This window comes from Haemorhous mexicanus, chromosome 2 (assembly GCF_027477595.1).
Source record: "Haemorhous mexicanus isolate bHaeMex1 chromosome 2, bHaeMex1.pri, whole genome shotgun sequence".
Taxonomy (NCBI): domain Eukaryota; kingdom Metazoa; phylum Chordata; class Aves; order Passeriformes; family Fringillidae; genus Haemorhous; species Haemorhous mexicanus.
The window spans coordinates 101,595,470-101,615,819 of record NC_082342.1 but is presented as its reverse complement, the minus strand read 5'-3'; the positions used below and the strand labels follow the sequence as shown (position 1 = coordinate 101,615,819).

The following is a 20,350-nucleotide window of genomic DNA, read 5'->3' as shown; positions in this document are numbered from 1 at the left end:
CTCATCTTTGGCTCTTGGTCATGAGGAAAGGTGCCCACAAGCTGAGTGCAACACCGTGTGATACCATGAGCCACTCACATGGAGCAGTGCTCATGTGCAGCCTTGGAATGAGTCGAGCTGCCCAATAAAGCGGGTTTTGGAGAGCACTGGGAATGATCCACTGGGGCAATGAGATTCACCTACCTGCCTGTGTAGGATTCTTCACTCTTGAAATTCTCACTGCATATAGTCCTGTTTACCTGAGCTTTTAATTTTATTACATATGTGGTTTTTTGGGGAAGAGATTTAAACTGCAGATAAAAAAAAAAGGAGCAGGGATCTTTAATAAAGTGTGTTTAACTTCACCTTCAGAACCAAACGCTTCTTTCTTTTTAATATGAAGAATGCAGGTAATTTGCTGTTCATCTTGTACCCATCTAGAAGTTTAGGACATGAATTAACTCAGGAGAGACAAATGTGTAAATAGACTTTTATAAAATGAATTGACAAAAAATTATGTACACTCCTCAAATGGGCAGCCAGAGTCCTAATATTTTTCACCAAGCTACCATGCTATTCATTGGTTTGAACTAGGTAAATGCCCATTTACCATTCTTCAGACATCTGACAATCTGATTTTTGAGAAAGATGGTTAAAAACATCTTAAAGATGTTTAAAAAGCATTTTTAAGATGCTAAAGATGTGTAAAAAACCCAAAATCATTGGGTTTTTTACACATCTTTAGCATCTTAAAAATGCTTTTTAAACATCTTTAAGATGTTTTTAACCATCTTTCTTGCTGCTCATTTCTGTTTTATGTTGTGTTTACTGCCACTGTGCTGAGATTTGCAGATTCAAAATCACTTTTCTTGTGGTTCCATTGGTTGCAATTGTATATTTAAATGTACCCATCACAAAATAATTCTCTCTAGAGCTGATGAACACTATATTCTCCCTTGACTCTGGGTAAATTCCTGACTCTGTTGTTCTCTATGTAGTGTCTGATAGTGAGCAAATGCATTTTTCAGGTACTTGTTCTCGTGCATGGCCAGTTCTTAGGAGATTGTACAGTGAAAGCTGTTTTGTTTCTTTTTTTTTTTCTCCCAACCCTCTAAGTTCCATGTAATTAAGTTCCATTGGACAGAAAAACACTTATATTGTATATATATTGTGTATGTATTGTACAAGCCATTAATTTCTGACCTCATTGTTGGGAGCAGTGGCAATGGTCAATGATAATGAAAAGGATAATTATAGTCCAGCTGTAATACTTAGATTCCATTGCTTTTGTGACAGATTGCATATGTCTTAGTTTCTACTCTGATGAAGTAAAAAGCCTTTTTAGACAAAAGTATTGTGGATGGTCTCTTCTACTCTGACAGAAATATTTTTTTTTGCTGTATAAATAGTTAAAATATGTAATTTGCAGCCATTTAATTTAAATATGATATTTTAATAAACATATTGTAATTGAATAAATATGTATTTCAGTACTTAAATTATGTTTTGCAATTCATTAGATTATTGAAAGTGCTCTCTTGGTGTAGTTCTCTTCCACTAAGGTCAAAGGCATCATTTCTTAAGCAAAAGTGTTTGTAGACTTACTTTGAAAACCCCTTTAGTAACTAATGTAAATGGCATGCATCATATGCTAATCTCCTGGTTGCTTTATTTATAGATTAAAAATTAGAATAGAAAAGAATTCTCTAACATGACCCTTAAATACACTTTTTTTTTAAAGATGAAATAAAAAATGCAATCCAAAATATTTTAAAGCAATCACAACCCTTTTTCCTTGAATGAAGCAGTATTTTGTTCTTCTTTCTAATTTTATGCAGTCTAAATATCAGCAGGTCTGTATCAGCAGGTTAGATTTGTACCTGGGAGAGTGTGTAAATGTACACTCACCCTCCCACACCCCAAACTTTGAGGGATGACAAATACTGGGATGCTTTCTATAAGCAATTGTTTTGGCTTTTGATGCAATTGCTTAGTACAGAATAATCACTCTACAGCAGTCTGGATGAAGAAAAAAGCCTCCAACTTCCAGATTTAAGTACTGGGTTTGATGAAACAAGCTCTTTAGGAGGACTTGAGTCATCAAGGCCACTGTGATTGACACCCGTGATCCTCTGACCAATGCCACTGTCCCATAATGGTCAGTGCTGTGTCCCATGTCTCATCCTGCCTCAGCAGTGCAGAGCCCACGTGTGGTGCCAGGGCAGGATGGCTGGTGGCTCCAAGGGACCAGTGGCACCTGGGGTGCTCCCTGTGCCTCTGCCCTGCTGCCTGCTGGAGGTCTGCCATCTTCATGCCTAAGCTTAGCTTCTGTGGGCAGGTGGCTATGTCTGCAGGGTATTTTTTATTAGATAAAGTAGAGCCCAAACCAGCTGCCAGCTGCTCTCTGCCCAGATTGCTTCTTATCCTGAATCAGATCACCAGGCAGTGGGAGAGATCTCAGGATCTCAGCTTGTTTACATTTTAAGTCTAGGACTCAAAGGTGAGACCTGGATCCAAGTTTTCAATGTTTCTACTTCCCACTTCAAGGAAACATCATAACAGGTTAGCAAAGAGGATAAATGCACAGACCTGTGTTTGTGAGGTGTCCTCATCTTTGCTATTGAAAGGTTAATAGCTATCTCTTTAGCAAGACAGATCCAGATCTTGGCAACTTTTTTGTCTGCTAGCAGCTACTCTTCACCCAACATGGTGCAGTGGTACAGCTCCATTACCTTCAACTAACATGGTGCAGTGGTACAGCTCCACTTTCACCCAACGTGGTGCAGTGGTACAGTTCTGCTGTCATCACCCAACGTGGTGCAGTGGTACAGCTCTACTGTCATCACCCAACATGGTGCAGTGGTACAGTTCTACTGTCATCACCCAACATGGTGCAGTGGTACAGCTCCACTTTCACCCAACGTGGTGCAGTGGTACAGTTCTACTGTCATCACCCAACGTGGTGCAGTGGTACAGCTCTACTGTCATCACCCAACATGGTGCAGTGGTACAGCTCCATTACCTTCACCCAGCATGGTGCAGTGGTACAGCTCCACTAAAGACAGGCAGTCAGCTTCTGCAGCTGCCCATGGTGCCAGGCTAGCCCAGTGCTCTGGGGACTCCTCATACAGCAGGAGTAGGGAGATTTTTTTTGTTTATGTAAGTGTTTAGGTAAGTGTGTACCCTGTAAGAGCCTATGCAGGCCTTATGACAGGCTCCATCATCTCTTTTCCTTGACATATTCCAAGAGCAGTTGGACTGCAGGGTACTGCTCAGCCCTGGTTCATCTTGTCCATCATCCCTTGAAGATGCCCATTGTCTCTGCCTGTCCTGAGGCAGGAGCTGCTGGGGCAGCCTGTGAGAGCAGCCTGGGCTTTTGTAAGCACTTTTGAGTGACTTTTGAAACAGTGACAGCCAGAGGAGGTGTCAGGTGCTGGAGCCTGGCTTGCACTGGAGATACAGACTGGTTCAAACACTTTGAACAAACCTGGCAGTCTTGGGCATCACTGACAAAGTCACAGAATGGTTGAAATGTCTCTCGTTTTCTGTTTAAACCACTTACACCTCAGTAATTTTTGGACTAACTTTATTGAACAGGAGAGCTGTAAGATGACATGACAGTAGAATTGAGCTCAAATGTGCAGTATCTATGCCACAGGAGGAACAACACTGTGGAATTAATTGAATTTACTGACTTCAGTGACATTTTATAATGTATCCTTCTAATGAATCTGTATATGACACGTGAATTTTGAAGAGCTAGAAACTGAGTCTAAAATATCAATATATATATATATATATAAAGAAAATGCTTAAGTGGTATCTTTTTTTCTGAAATATGTAGCCTCTGTGACTAATGGTTTTATTCTATTTTTAGGCTTTGTTGCTAGTAAGAAAAATGCTTAATTTTAAAACACTGTTGTTTATATTGATGATACAGGTGTACCACTGAGGACCAGCCTATATATTTTCATGTTTGATTTTGAATAGCATAAATGTATATTAATCCAATCTAATACTGTGTATAAAAGGAAACTATATAAATACTGCATTGCATGTCAAAGGCCTTTAGTTTTGGTACAATAAGTATCTTTCCACTATTACCAGGAGGAGTAGGTATCATTACCTCCCAACAATGTAGTATTTTTCAACGTTTTATGTTTAACAAAGGAAGAGAAAAGGTTTCTGGATGTGAATCTGAATTTATGTTTCAGCTGTTGTAAGTGCTCTTAACAGTGTGATTTTTCTTTATGCTGTGTGAAGCTTAGCTCTGAGTTCTCTCAGCTCTCTGTGTAACCATTGCAACAGAGGTTGAAGGTGAAATAATGGTAATGTGGTACTTGAAATAAAGTGATTTTGCTAACAGACAAATGAACATTATCCATTTATACAGAAATTGTGTTTTAACCTCTGCTGAGTTTACTCCCTAGCTTGATGAAGTAGTTTCTTGCTTGGGAAGGAAATGTGCCTGTCTACTTTAGGCTGGACAGTGAGGAGAAGATTTCACTTTCTGTAGTTTAGAGCTGTGCTTTTGGCATTGTCTCCGTGATCCAGGAACATGGTGTTAGATGGTACTAAGACCTACATCCAGTAAGTTGGAAAATAGGATGGCATTATAGACAAGAGAGTCAGTTGCCTTGTACTGTAAGAAATACTGAAAATATTTCTTGTGATCTAACCATGACTTCTCATGACCTTGTTCTGACACCATGACTCAATGACACAATTTTGTCCCCAGGAGAAGTGGATTATTAACTTCCTGTGGGCCGAAAAACTGGAGAAGAAATAAGGTTGTTTGTGGTTGTTTATTTCATTCTCTTTCTGACACTTCTCTGCCTCCTGATTCTTCCTAGTGCCTGGAGCCCTGCAAAGAGTCCTGGGACCTGAAGAAAAATCATTGCCAAAGCTTCTGTGAGGTAGGTCAGCCCAAGGGCACACTTTCTCACTTTGCTCTGGCAGTCTCTTTAATTTAAATTACTGGCTTCAAGGAGAGAGCTGAAAACCATGGCATTTTTGCAGCATTTGCCTTCATTTGAAAGGATACACAATTAACAATGTGGCCATATTAATTTTGAGTTAAAAAAGGGTTTTTTTCTAACTAAATGATTTATCTCAACTTGTAGAGACTCGATCCAGTCACACTTACATAGCATCTCTCAGAAGGTGCTCTGACATCCCTCCTCTAAGATGCTTTTTCTGCCACCTGCCTTTCTGTCTTTTCTGACTATGTGTAAGAAAGACATTCTTTGTTTAAAAGATGAAATATTATTGTGTGAAAAATCCTTGTGCAGGATAACTGGAACAGATGACTTTTCTGTATGTCAGAGTCAGTCTGATTTATAAAAGAGTAGTTCCCCAGGAGTAACTGGATTGAAGTTCAGAAGACTGATATCAAAATATGGAATTATTCAAGAGCATATGTTTTGAAAACTATTTTTGAACCATCTATCAGAATAATCTGTGAAGAAGCAACCTGAATCAGTCAAACTAGAACAAAGAAGGACATTTTTTTTTTGGATTTGAAAAATGGCTCTGAGTTGGTGGAAGTGATCTGTTGCAGTACCTAAGTGGCTTTTGGTTCAAAATGGAAGTATCAGCTCAATAGAAATTGGCCATATTAAAAAAAAAGTTCAAATATATTTAAGTCTATGAAAATGAGTTCTTAGGAAGATTTTAATATTTTCCTATAAAAAAATTAGAAATTACCTTACTTGATATACTGATCGTACTGATACACTGATTTAACTCCTTCTCTTTACTGTGGAAACTTTTTTTCTGGTATAAGAGAATGTCCTACATTTAAATTATTTTAAGCATCTTGGGGATGATTAGGAAAAGCTGTAATTTCAACTAAAAAATGTTAGATGCAGCAATGTGTTAATAGGGATTACTGAATTACTGATCTATGGAGTTACAACAGAAGACAAAATAAAGGTTTCTCATGAAAACCAAGCCTTGCAAGAGTTTTTTATCTCAGATTATTTCCTACTTTCACATTTACAAAATTCTAGAGTACTGTAAAAAAGCAGTTTTAGTGGATCTAATTTGTGTTCTTCTTGTATATCGCTCTTCACTCATACTGTATGTTTCCAGATATGGGTGAAAATTTGTATAAAATTGGTTGCAAAGGAAAACATTTGTAGAACACTGTTCTATTGTAGTTAAAAACAGTGAGCATCCTTCTTTGATTAGTGTTTTGTGGTTAATGCTAAATTTAGAACTTCAAAGGCCCATAATGAGGAGCAGCACATTTAGCAGCTAACTGAAAAATGAGCTGTGAAATAGGGTGAGGAGGAGAAGCCTTGAGGACGTATTATGCCTCAGGGAGCTATAACATTTTTAATTAAGTAGCTGCAAATTTGTGATGTTTTAGGATTTGAAATTAGCTTCAAACACAAAAGCCCAGGACCACTTTCCTTTATCTCAGACTCATGCATACTCCATAGACATTGATTGAGTGAAAGGAAGCTGTTTTCCTGTGAGAGTGTTTTCAATCTTTTTGCATTTTTTTAAAAAATCTGAAAGCAACAATTTAGCTTTGTGTTTCTCAAAGTTCCTGCTTCATGTGTTACTTCTAATTTACCAAATGAGTGTATTACTGAATGTTAAAGGGAACCTTATGTCTGAGGGACAATTTATCTGATTCCTTGGGTTTGTTTTTTATTTGTTTTGTTGTTTTGGTTTTTTTTTCCCTATAAACTAAGTTTCCTACTCATTTAGCTTTTTAATTGGTTAATCATGGCATCAGGTGCATTCCAATGGGGGGAACAGCAGGAGTGCATGTCCAAGAGTCACCGAGGTCAGTAGGAGGCATAGAGACTGCTCATTTTTGCAGCATTTAGGCTGTTTAAAACCTGTAACACCCACATCCATGCCTGAAAGCTTGGTTCAGAATTCTGGACTGTTCTGTATGAAAAATGGGAGAGGTAATGTAGGGATACATTCTTGTGCCACAGCCACTTTAGAGAATAGTCTGTGAAACACCTGGGGCTCTGTAGCAGCCAAGGCTTCCTCATTTCACCAGAAATATAAGAAGAGGAAAAACAAGAAAGTAAAACATTTGAATATGGAAGAAGTTTTAGAAGTGAAGTGGCTAGCTGGATATAGAGGGTGGGTTGTAACTCCTGTGTAGGCTTAGAAACCTGGAAATCAGATCTGTGGGGGTGGAAGGTTTTTGTTGCTCTGGTATGGCAGGGCCAGCTACAGACAGTGCCAGTTACATGCTGCAGTCATTCCAAGGGAATCACTTTAGCTGCTTCTGCACCAAACTAAACAAAGAGATGTAATTTCCATGTCACACAGCATATTCTCCCAGGGTTGTAGAAGCTATTTTAAATACTGTTTTAAGTGGACCTTGCAAACCTCTGAGTATTACATATGCTGTAAAATGTCTGTGCATTGAAGCATCTTCTTAAATATCTAGTCTAAATTTCTCAGGTAAGTAGCATTCACTTTGATCTTTAAGCAGTATCTTTAAAGCTTATTTTAATTTTTATTTTCTGCTGATCATTTTATTATAAATGCAGTTCCAGTTCATGAAGAATTATACAGTTACTAATATGCTGGCAAGAACATAAAGATGCTGCAAAATTTTCTCTTAGCCAACTTAGTTCAAACACTATAATGAAACAAGATTTCTCTTATTTATCTAGAATGGCATTACATCAGATATTGTGGGGAAAGTGTTGTAAAGTACAGACGAAAGAATGTGGGGTAGTCCAAAAACATCAGACTGTCTGACCATTGCTTCCCCTTTGTTTTGGGAGTGTTTTTAATCTGTCATTGAGCAACTTTATAGCCAGTCAATGTGAGGAAAACAAGGGAAAGCTGGCAGATATAAACAACATAGTTCCATTAAATATGGTGGTCTTACTTGAGGGAATTCATCATTCTGTACTTGGAATGCTTTTTCAGAAGTGGCTTGAATATATAAATATTCAGGGATAGTCTTGCAAGTCTTGCAAAAGCTGGAAATCTGAATAATCTTTTAGGAGGTCTTGGAAAATTTATAACATTTTTTCTTTGATGGGGTTTGGTGGGGTGTTTTGGTTGTTTTTTTTTTTTTTTTTTTTTTTTTTTTTTTTTTTTTTTTTTTGAATTGTTCCTGTTGAAAACATACACTTCTTCTGTTTTCCTTTTAGCCTCTTTTCCCCAAGAAGAATTATGAATGCCTAACTAGCTGTGAATTCCTTAAGTACATCCTGTCTGTGAAGCAAGGGGACTGCCCAGCACCTGAGAAGGCCAGTGGTTTTGCAGCTGCCTGTGTTGAAAGCTGTGAAGCTGACTTTGAATGTTCTGGAGTGAAGAAATGCTGTTCCAATGGATGTGGTCACACGTGCCAAATTCCAAAAAATCTGTATAAAGGTAGAGATTCTTAATATGTACTCATCCTGGGTTAACAACTTCAGGCTATGGTGAAGTCTCCTAGTGAACCAGGACTCCCATTTGCTGGGAGTTGGTATGGATGGGAAGAAAAAGGAGAGGTACCTGTAGAGATGTGGCTGCACAGTGAAAGGGTGGAAAACCAGAGAGAAATGTTGCTTAAATTTCTGATTTTTTTCCCCCTTGTCTGGAAAGCCCATGTCTGGAAATCTGTGGAATGTAAATTTGTGGCTGAGTCATCTTAAGCAGAACAAACTTTGCCAATTTAGGTGAAATCTCACTTTATTTGGTGCCAATTAGAGACAATGCAGCAGGAAAATATTTAATGATTAACAGTTCAGGTCCTATTAATCAGAAATAACATTTATGTCTACAAGCCAAGCAGATGGGACTACCAAGTAGGAACTGTGAAATAATCTGGTAAAAGAAAAATCAACACAGAACGACATAGTTAAAGATTATAATATCTGCATACAGATATATATTAATTCATTATTTGAATCTAAGGCAATCTTATTAAAATTTTTTCTGTGGAGTCCTGAGATTCTGTGAATAAACCTTTTCTTTGACATCCTTTGAAAAGAACATACAAGCTAAGAAATTTTTTGCTTAGACAAATTGCAGAGTGTAATTTCCTGGAATTTAAAAAAGCTTTATACACTTAAATATTTGGAAAATGTTCTCCTACTGCAGAAAAGTAAGCATTTGTGAAAAGAATATTCTTTTACCACATGGTTGGTGTTTTTGTAAAAGAATCAAGTCTTCTTATGTCAGTGATAAAAAATAAATATTATTCAGTTATTCACTTATTAATCAGATAGCATGGGCTCTCTGTGGGAGCCTAATCAGCAGAACCCTGGTCTAAGCTCCAGGCTTAGGTTTGAATCCATGCTTATTTCCAAATGTGGATGGAAACATGATAAAATGGGTAAAGAAGATGGTGAATTTATTTTTAAGTTCATTATTTTAACTAAAATATTAATAAATCTTTTTCAGTGTGTTCAGAAGGGAAACTCTCTTGTTTGCGGGATGCTTTAGAGCAGCCCCTTTAAAACTCTAAGGAAATTGTACACACCAGCACATAGCACCTTTCAAAATGAAAGTTATTAAAATGGATCACTTATTTGTTTCTTTTGTCTTATTGAGACAAATGACCAGAGTGGTAAACAGGCATTCATGTTGTGTGTGTAATGATTTACACGTTCAAGCTCCATGCCACAACTGCAAAGCATTCCAGTAAATATAATAACTGGAAGAGGTAAAAACAAACAAGCAAATAAAACAAGATTAAATGCTCCTGGAGCTGACACAGCACATGACAGGATATGATACATTCTGTAACCACACACTGGAAGGTCTCCTCTGTTTGGCCTGATTAAATGGGAGCAGAACTAACCTTCCCAAACATCTTATCACTGATCTGCAGGAGCTGCTGGCTTGTAAGAGCATATATGTCTTGCAGAGGAAGGGCAAGCTCAATACCCTACTGCCTTCTCAGCTGATGAATTCAGCTAATTAGCCTCTTCAACCTGTCTTTCTGTAACAAAAGACAAATAGAAGTGGAGCAGGCTTGCTATTCATTTCCTCCAGGGGTAAATGACCTTCCTGTCACCAAGGAAGAGCAAACTCTGCAAGGATGACTAAGATCTAGTGAATAAGTTCAGTACTTATTCTTATCATTTTGACAGCACTCACAGCTTGAAAATGAACTCAGATTGAATCTAAGAGTCTGCAGAAGTTTCCATAGTTTTACTGTTGATCAAGTGCTGGAGGTTAGTTACAACAGCAGATGTAAAATTCCCATCTGATTTGCTGGATTACCAAACTGAATTTGCCCTCTAGTACTGAGTGCTAAAGCCCAATCCTTAAAAAAAAATGTTAATGTGGGTACACTGCCACCAAAGACACATTACAAAGCTTCTTGGATTAATGTAACAAGTACATTTGCATCTCTGTTCGGAGTATTACTAATTGGTTATGTAGTCTTCACATATTTATATCCCTTTAGTGGAGATATCAAATGTTCTCTCCTACTCTTCTATCACTGGCCTCATCCCCCTTCTTTACACTGTCTCAACTAGTGAAGGACTTGAGTGTCTCTGCAAATCTGTAAAAGAAGGTAAATTGTGAAGGGAAGATTCAGACATTCAAAGGGTCTGATGATGTGGCAGGATTATAGTAGGATAACTGGGGTCAGATGGTCACCCACAGTTTTATGACTCTTCATGCTTAAAGAAAAATAGTTTTGTATTAAAAACATAGTGCTCAGTTTTATAAGTGCTCCCCTCTGAGTGCTTGCAGAACTGTGTTTACAATTGTGTTGATGCCATGGATGTACCCTTTACAAGGCCCACCAATGGAAACATTTTGAATTCTGGGGGAACCAATGTTTAAGATACAGGTTTTCATGACAGACCAACGTGCAGCTACTTTTCATGGCACTGAGATGCATGTGCTGTTTGAAAGACACCTTTAGAACCATTTTGCCTGGACTCTGCTATTGCACACATACAGTGACCAGTGATTTGAATTCTTTGGTTAAGCACGGCAGACTTTGGACTAATGCAGACTTTGGAGCACTGCAGACTGAGGACTAATTTGTTCCAGCACAAAAAAAGGGGCTGACCATTTACATAATAAAAGGCACATTGACGAGTAATTGGATCTTCACATCTGGATATGAAACTGGTGGTGCTGGTTCCACAGAAGTATTTTGAAGTGCACTTGTGCCGTGCTCTCATTGTTTGCGCTGCCGTGCTCCATCTGCACGCGATTACATAACGCTGAGATACTTGCAATCAAGTGAATCCAACTGGCCCTAATGCAAAGCAGATGGAAGTTTTCTCAACATGCAAATTGTGGGATTTTTGTGTATCATAACTAAAGAAGGATTTGCAAATGTGGAAATCCAAAGTCATGTTCATTATGTTAGGCTAAGACATTAGGCTATTGAAGGATATCCAGGGTCTAAACTACTGTGATAGCCACATTTAGGTACAGTATTTTTTTTCAGGTGGATTTTAGGTTTCTTGAAGATCTGCAAGATGATTTTCATTTACTTTTAGGTACTTGTATACTCAGGTTTATAAGAACACCCCTTAAAATGTAAAAGTGGTTTGTTCACTTGAGGAAATTTTGGTACTGAAATTTTAAGTAATCTGTGGCAGACTGAGTAGGAAACAATTTCTCAAACCAGTACATGCAGGTGGCCTTATGTGGACAGTCATGGAAACAACAAAATAACTGAAGTGCATAGGATAACTTGCTGAGAAGGTTTTTATGTCAACACAGAGATCTTATTTGTGACACACCCTCAAGTGACAAAATGCTGCACACTCAAGTATAAATATTCCTAACATGTGTCTAGAGAAATGTATCTAACACTTGATTTGTTGATTTAATAAAAAGATGTCCAATTTGAAGAGCTGTTTTTTTCCTTCAAGCTACTGCAGATGTTTTCAAAAAGGTGATATTACTGGCAGTATAACAACATAAATAACCATCTTTTGGTGTCACTGTGTAATGAGAAATTACAGTAATATTCTAGAAATAGATATTTTTCTCTGAAATGCAACAATTTGACAATATACATAACATATCTATTCCAAGATGTCTTGGAATTACCTTTCCTAGCTCTTTAGGGAAAAGTGGAGAGTGACACATCATGCACTACAGCTGCAGCATGTGAGTCAATAAGATCATGCAGCCATGGAGAAGCAAACAGCTTTCTTAGTACATCAGACTAATGTAAGATGTATAAAATAATCACACTTCACTGGTCTGCACTGCTAAGAGCTTAGACACAGTCTGTGTCCAGTTTTAGGCTTGTCTCTGGAGAAGGGCTCAAAGCTGGAGAATCTCCAGAGGCAACTGCAAGAATGAACAGGAGTCTGGGAACACCGATTTTAAGGGGAGATGGAGTACAATGTGGTTGTTAGACTGATAAAAAAACACTCAGAAGCATGATAACAGTCTTGTGGTACATGAAATCTTCTCCATAGATAACAGAAAGAACCTGTTCCCCATGATCCACGAACATCTTGGACCACTACTGAGTTTATGATGCAGCTGAGGAGACTAAGCAAGGCAATGAGAAAGCTTTCTCGTAGCAAGCATGGAGAAGTAGTGAAATAGACTACTATGTGATGCTATGGAAATTTTGTTACTAACTGTGTTTAAGGATAAATTGGGTGAAAAACTGAGCATTAGGTACAGCTGGTTCTGCTTGGGGACAAAGGAATCTTTCTCCCAGTTGTATTGTAAATGTTCTCTGTAAAGTCAGTTTTAGTTTACAGCTTTCATGTCCTTCAGTTTTTTATTGAAATAAATAAATAATTTTTAAGATTTTTTTTTAAAACAAATTTTATAAATGGGTTAGCTAGGAACAGTTCAGAAACTTCCATGCTTATAATTCCTCCCTTTTTGGCATTTTCTCTGATAAACAGTCTTTTTTTTCATTATTGTTTATACATCTTCAAATCTTTTATACATCTTCAAATTTTTTATAATCTTAATCCACAAATGGCTTAATCATATCTTGTAAATTACTCATATATTTTTATCTGTGCATTCCTACTACAGGTGTTCCACTGAAACCCCGGAAAGAATTAAAATTCATAGAACATCAGTCTGGAGACCTGGAGGTGAAGTGGTCTTCAAAATTCAATATTTCCATTGAGCCTGTGATCTATGTTGTTCAGAGGAGGTGGAATCAAGGGATCCATCCAAGTGAGGATGATGCTACGAACTGGCAAACTGTGGCACAGGTCAGTTCTTTGTAAGCAATGTGGGTCTAGTCTCAGAATGTCACAAATCTCTTGAAAAATGTAGAATTAGAGACCAAAGTTGTTTTTCTCAGGTGTGACCCTCCCAATTCAGAAAAGTCTGTGATGTCATGCTCATATCACTCAGTGCAATCCAGACTAAAAATGGAAGATTCATGAGCGAATGTTTCTTAATGAGAAGCAGCCAACAGAGCATAAATTTTCACTTAGTTCCTTCCCAGTTTCAATCTGTTTTTTGCCATGCTGACAGTCCACCTGGATGGCAGAGTTCCAATCGTTTATCTTACTGCTTCATCCTTATCCCTGCTGACAAGAAAAATAAAAGGCTGATTTTGAAAAGATCTGCAAAATATCATTATAGCTAGGGAAAAAAAGGAAAGAGAGAATAAGTAGAACCATCCACAAAATAGAGTAAGGGATTTAAATTCTGTGAAAATTTGTGTTCCTTCTTAATTCAGATTGTGTTGGAAAATGCTGTCTTTCAAAAACATGAAGCTTGTGAGACTGAACACTCAGAAGTGAATTTCTTAGCTTCAGCATGGTGCTAGAGGGAGCTGTCACTATGATGTAGTCTTGCTCAGGAAAAGCCCTCTGCAGCAGACCCTGGCAGGAAACCTTGCTTGTGCAAGCCCATGAGAGTATGTCCAAAACTGATCAAGTCACAGTGACTTATGATCTCTCAGTTGAGGTGCAGGTCTTGAATCTGCATTCTCCATTCCAGGAAACAAACTCCTGCCTTTGTTACAAGAAAAATACCAAGTAGCAAAAAACTGTGCCAGACCTGAATTACTCCTCACTGTTGCTGAACCATGTGTATGTGATAGACTGTAGAAGCTCAGCTGTTGTGGCTGGTGAATCCAGGCTGCAAAGGGAGCACAGTGCTCTGCTATTTTTAATCCCAGACTTCATGCACATTTCTGGGAACATGCACTATAGATGCTCCACAGCAGCTGAACATACATGAACCCTTGCCTTGCAGTGGATCTGCAGGAGAGTGTTTCAGAAACGTGTTCCTGTGCTAGAGCAATAAGAAGGCTGACAGCTGTCTTTCCTGGGGTCTGGTGAATGCAGGCAGAAGGGGCTGAGTTAATCACTGTGGCAGGAGAAGCCTCCTACGACTGACATCTTTCTGACAACTTCCCTGTCCCTTCTGCATCACGGGAGACATGAATTTGATTGTGTGGTGGACCCCACTGGGAATGTCAGTTCAAAGCATGCTTCAGGATGCCTGACTGGCTTTGTGAACTGTGTATACCTTATGGGACATGCAGGCTGGGCACCCTTGAGGGGTGCTAGTAATCAGAATCTGTGTCTTTAGAGAGTAGTGTACCTCCATGTTGTTTGTAGTTTTAGACATCCCACCAGGCAATCAAATTTGTTTGGCCAAATGTGATAGAATTTATTTTGCAATATCAGCAGCAAGGATGGATATTCAGTTTGACTACAGTGATTGTGTGCACAGCCTCCAGGCTTTCCTTGTCTATGTAACAGAGATGTTTTTCTTGTATGATTCCAAAACATTGATGTATGAGCCCTTAATTAGAGGCAAAGGCTGAGAAGAGCTCAGCCATTTAGCTGAGAATTCCTAGAGCATCTCAGTCCAGGGGAGATGATTCTGGCTCTTGCTTTACTCTGCAACATAAGGTAGAGACTGTGTAAAAAGTAATCCAAGATCAAAAGAGGTGTGGAATTTGTCTATGCTTATTCCCATATGTAGCATAAACAAAGTTATTGTCTGCATCCTCTTACAAGAACCTTCATAATATTTCGAATTACTCATCTAAGATTTTTTTGTCTGTACAAGAACAAGTGGGGTTATAATCTTCAATACCTTTAAGGGGTTTAAATTTGAAAAAAACTTGCTGTATTCTATTACCCTTAGAGGAGCTAATTTGCAAGCAGTTTCTCATGTTTGACACAAATTTTTACTTTGTATTGAAACAATAATTTTTAAAAGGTTTTTTTATTATTGTGCCATGTTTTTTGTGTCATCTTCATGTTTTCTTTTTAAGGAAGAAGGCTCAATGTATATTATTTTGCTCTCCAGTTATATAAGGAAAGCAAACACATTCAAAACAATTTCAGTTATTTTTCACTTCTGGAGGAAGGTATTTTAATGTAGTTTTTTTACTGCGTATTTTGGGGAAAATTTGCTATGATTAATGATTTGACTAATTTCCATTGGTTAATATAAAAACTATGGTGACTAAGATGCTAGTTGGCCAAGCTGGCTGTGATGTAGAGTGTCCTAAGTGTTATGTGAAGTTTCCTACAGTACTGTAACTTAAGATTTAGCCAGCTGAGCAGTACCTGCTGCATTATCCTATGGAAATACTGCATGTCTTGTGAACAGACTTACCATTCCATTTGGTCCTAATTCTCTCTAAAAATAGTAGCATTACTGTTTACATTGGAAATTCAGCTATTTAATCATATTACTATAATAAAATAAAGTTGATTAAAATATACCAGGCCAGTTATTTTCTGACAGAGCATGTCTGTGTTGTGTGAATGGATGTCGTGTGTACATACACACACACATAATATATATCTATATCTATCTATATCTATATCTATATCTATATCTATATCTATATCTATATCTATATCTATATACATATGGGCAGACAGTGATGAAGTACATTTATTAGCCCAGTCCATTACTAAAACAAATAAGGGACAGTATTTACTGATAGCTTGATTGTGACAGACCTTAGTGCTTCACCTTGCAATTGTCTAATCTCTGAGGACAGCTAATCTGTTTCAAAAATAAAGCTTCTGAAACACCTGAAGTTCTGGTTCTGAGGATCACAAGGAAGTTCTCAGCCCATGACAGTGAGAAATACCTGCTGGAGCTAACCACCAGTCCTGTACACTAAAGGTTTCTTTCTCCATCTCCTGGGGAGGCTTGCTTTGGTAAGCAGTCTTAGAGCGTGCCCACCTTGTGTGAGATTGCATTCACATGAAGTAGGGCATGTCTGCTGTCCTTTGTTAGAGTAGTGGATGCAACACTAAGAATTTCTTTTGTATCAGAGGAAACATATACTCAGCTTTTCTGATACCCTGGGTGGTATCCCTTCACTTTTTGAAATGCAAATTCTTTTATCACTTTGTTGTTTCCAAAGGTGTAGAGCTGTGAACTCAGCAGGATAAGGCTGTACTCTCCTATTTCTATTAAACCTTTGTGCTACAGAGAGGAGTCCTGGATTCATAGTGGGGAAAAATAGGGAATGAGCACAGTGAAACAGTCCATTGATTACTGTAATCCTTGGATAGAGTCCTCTGTACAAGTCTTTGCTGTGAAGAGTTCTTCGCACCAATTTTTAACATATATACATAACATATATACACTGTTTGGAGTGTTGACACAAGAGTCCTACTTGAATGGTCAAACTACTATGCTGCTGGTCAGATACTCTCTTTTCTTCTCCCTCCCAGTTGTAGTAAATCCCACCTTTTCCCTTACAAGAAATTCTAACTTTCAGCCTTTCTTTCTCCAAGGAACAGTTTTGTGTGTAAATATATAACATGTTATAGTTCAACATGCATGCAACGTCCAGGGTGCTGGGGAACATCTTCCCCTTGCCTCTCATACAGAGGATGGAATTGAAGATAGGTCATCCATGTTCTGGGATGCTCTTGATCATTACTCAGTTGTAGGAGCAGCAGAGGGAGGTTTCTGTAGCCATGATGAAGACAATAACAGATAATCCCCTTTTGCAGGACAGGATGAGGAGACTACTTACAGGAAAGGGCTCAGGATGTAAACAGTGGAGTAGAATTGTGATTGCTTCCTAAATGGAGCAGCTCTGGGCAAATCTCAGCCAAATTTTCACAGAAAGCCCAACCTCTTTCTGGCCACTGGAGGTAGCCTGTTGTCCATTGGATCCAAGATGGGCTCTTGAGAAGAGAGGTATTATGGTATTATGTGTATTGGCCAGCTTATGTCATTAAGATTACATGCTGCTCTTATATGAACTTGTATCCTAATGTAATTCATAGGGATTTTCCCTTGTCTTCATTGAACTTTGCATGATATTGAAGGTGGACATGTTGGCCAGTTATTTTGTCTGAGGACTATTTTATTATTTTAATCCAAATAAAATACCTATTAGGATTTGAAGCTACCTTCCAAACATTCATCTTTTAAGTAAACAGGTGATGCATAACCAAATAAATAGGAATTATGATTCTGTAATGATTGGAGTGGTGATCTTTTGTTTTTGTCTTTTATTTATGATTCTTGAAAATTCTTTAAAAGTGTTGTTTTTTTTTTTTTCCTATTCAGACAGAATTTCAGGTGTGTGATGAAATTTAGCCATTAGTTATTTGGTACATCTCAGCATAGCTTTTAGTGGGTTTAAATTAATGTGAAAGATGTTGAAAGGACTCTGAATGTTATGATCACAGCTGCAAACATACTTAAGTAGTAAGAACTAACTAAACTAAAGAAATTAAATGAAGAATAAATAGATATAGTATTAAGGTAGTGTAAGATATCTCAGCAGTACTTAGTTATTTCTAGAAATTATTAATTTTATGTAAAAGAACTTAGAAGTGCCAAAGTGGTTTATATCATGGCAGTTGGAGGAAGACCTCCTGCATGCCATTGAGCTTAGCAGGATCTTGGCCAACAAAATGAATTATGAAAGTAATAGGCCCAAGGCATATTCATAAGTTAAAATAATTTTGGCATTATGCATTGACAGTTTGTTTGATTTTACATTATTTTGTGGTTGCCATGGGAAGCTGACACAACTGAAGTACTTTCTTTTAATCAACAGAAAATGAGCTGATGCCAGTGACAAAAAACATTCCTTTGAGGAATAAGTTTATTCAGATTATGCTTGCCTTGTAACGAAGTTCAGCAAACATGTTTTTAAAAGCCCAGCAGACTGTAACTAGTTATTTACAAGTAGATATTGGTCCTGAACCTGTTTTCAGTTGCAGCAATAGGGGAGCTGGCTGGGGGAAAAAATAGGATATTTGAGTGCTGCATAAAATAAAAATAATTGCAAAAGTTGATTCAGGTAGGCTCTTTCTTCCCTGGGGCAAAGCTTGGATAATTCACTCTAGAAATAATATAAAGGTTAAAAAGGGAAAGGAGATGAGGTAGACTCTCAGGACTGTTACCCCTGCTTAAGAGTGGTTTGAATGGAGAGGGACTCTGAGTAGCAGCAATATATGATGGGCTCGGAGTCTGCAACACTCAGCAGTCTGAGAGCAGTCAATAATATGGTTTAGAAAGGGTCTCCTTTCCTTACATGCACACATAAATGAGATATTTGTTTCCCTAAATTTTGTTTGTCACCAAATGAAGAGACTAAGTGGAGAATAACACCTACAAATTTTATTTATCAGGGCTCTAAAAGGCCATTGCTGAGGAGCTGAAGCAAATTCCTTAGTTTCTGGTTATCTGAGTTATGTCAGCAGCTTCTGGTTTCTTACACAGATTTGAAAGGGAGCAAAAAGGAGAAATTATGTTGTGCCTTTTTCTGGGAGCTACTTAGTATCATTACAAGTAATGTTGAATCCTATACAGGGAAGTTGGCTTCTTGAAGTTGTATAAAACAGAGCTTGTAAAAATAAATTGGTGTAACTCCATTTTTAATGAGCTTGCATGTTTGGTCAGTAATGGAAATCAGTGATGATTGTATAATATATTTAGACTTATATATGACATCTGGATCAGGTTCGTGTGTTACTTTGATTAAGGAATTAAATCAAAATGTAGTAAACATGACTTACTAAAGTAAATTGAAAACTGGATAATTTAGAGGTAATTGTAAAAGGAAAATTTCCAAGTGGATGTGTTTTTGATGAGTTCTACAAAAATGCCACATCTTTTGTAGCTGGAAGTGATTCAGTGGTTACCAGGAGGCTGTGTTCAATTCTGGTGTTTGTACCTTAGGGGAAAAAAAAAAAAAGAATGCAAAAGATTGCTCTTCAAAAGTTTAATGGGGTACAAAAAATGGAAGAAAACAGGGCTCAGAATAAGAATGTGTAAAGCACTTCCTACTGAAAGAGTTCAGAGTGTATCTATGCTTATGCCATATTTCAGTGGTTCTCCCCTCAGGACTTGGAAATTGAACTCATGACACTGGCAATCTCAGTAGGTGTTGCTGGAGGAAAGGTCAGCTCCTATGACCTGAGAAAAGTCTTCAGGGAAGAATTAAGGCTGTAAGTGTCTTTTTGACCTAAGTGCCAAAGATGTGAAGAAGGCTTACATTCATTTTCTGAGAGTTTTGTGTTTCCTATGACCTAGAAAAAGTGGGTTCTCAAAGCACTGGATTTCATTAAGCTATTTTGGACCCCTAATTCTCTGAGAATTGAGAATTGAGGAAATCAGTCCTATCACCTGGGGCAACGAGTTCTCTGAAGTATCACCTGAACAGTGAGACCCTAGACACTGGTGAAGGTTGTGATAACTGCAGAACTAATTGTGTAAATTTAACAACACTTCACCTGTTTTCTAAAGGCTACTTTTTCCAGAAGAGACGAGACCTGCAATGCGCTGTAAAATTGGATGGTTTTATCATTTTGCTCACAGCTATAAATGCTTTGCAGTGCGGAGTGATGGCTGGAGTCAGGTGCATACAGCCTGTGATGCTGGTGTGTGCTCAGCCAGACTGATGGGTGGTAACGCAGCAGTAACCCAGCAGGTGGCAGGTAACTGTGTCAGAACAACCAGTGTGAGTGTGACATTTTCCCCACCAGACCACGGAGGAGCGCGTTCGGCTGCCGGACACCCGCGCGAGCAGGTGGTACCAGTTCCGCGTGGCTGCGGTGAACGTGCACGGCACCAGGGGCTTCACTGCACCCAGCAAGCACTTCCGCTCCTCCAGAGGTGAGTTTTCCTCCTGCTGTCTGCTACCCACCTTCCTCTCACTCCCACCTGGAGTGCAGCCTGATCTGCCTGCTTTTGTGGCAGGATTTGTGCGGGTGGGTTTTTGTGTAGTTTTGCCACTGACTTTAGAAATGCTGTGAGATTTGTTTGATGTCAGCAAACAAATTAAAAGTTGAAGTGTCATTATTCTTTTATCAGTAAGGGTCCCCATGAATAAAACTCCTTTGAAACATTTTTCCACATGATTGGTATCAAATTACAAGACCCTAACTGTGAAATAGGGAAGAACTTGGGTTTCAGTGTGTTAATCCTAGAGGTTTATCTCTTTTTTTTTTTTTTTTTAGTTATGAGAAATATG

General features: G+C 38.2%; 1 protein-coding gene across 2 annotated transcripts in view; it reads left to right on the top strand.

Annotated features, from left to right (window-relative positions):
• Positions 1 to 20,350, top strand: part of ANOS1 (anosmin 1) — a 131,899-nt gene that overhangs the window by 64,912 nt on the left and 46,637 nt on the right. For both annotated transcript variants that reach the window (XM_059839726.1, XM_059839725.1), the window contains exons 3-6: positions 4,833 to 4,895; positions 8,121 to 8,343; positions 12,943 to 13,127; positions 19,863 to 19,992. In XM_059839726.1, the coding sequence (XP_059695709.1) occupies positions 4,833 to 4,895; positions 8,121 to 8,343; positions 12,943 to 13,127; positions 19,863 to 19,992 (601 nt within the window). The remainder of the gene's footprint in view (positions 1 to 4,832; positions 4,896 to 8,120; positions 8,344 to 12,942; positions 13,128 to 19,862; positions 19,993 to 20,350) is intronic.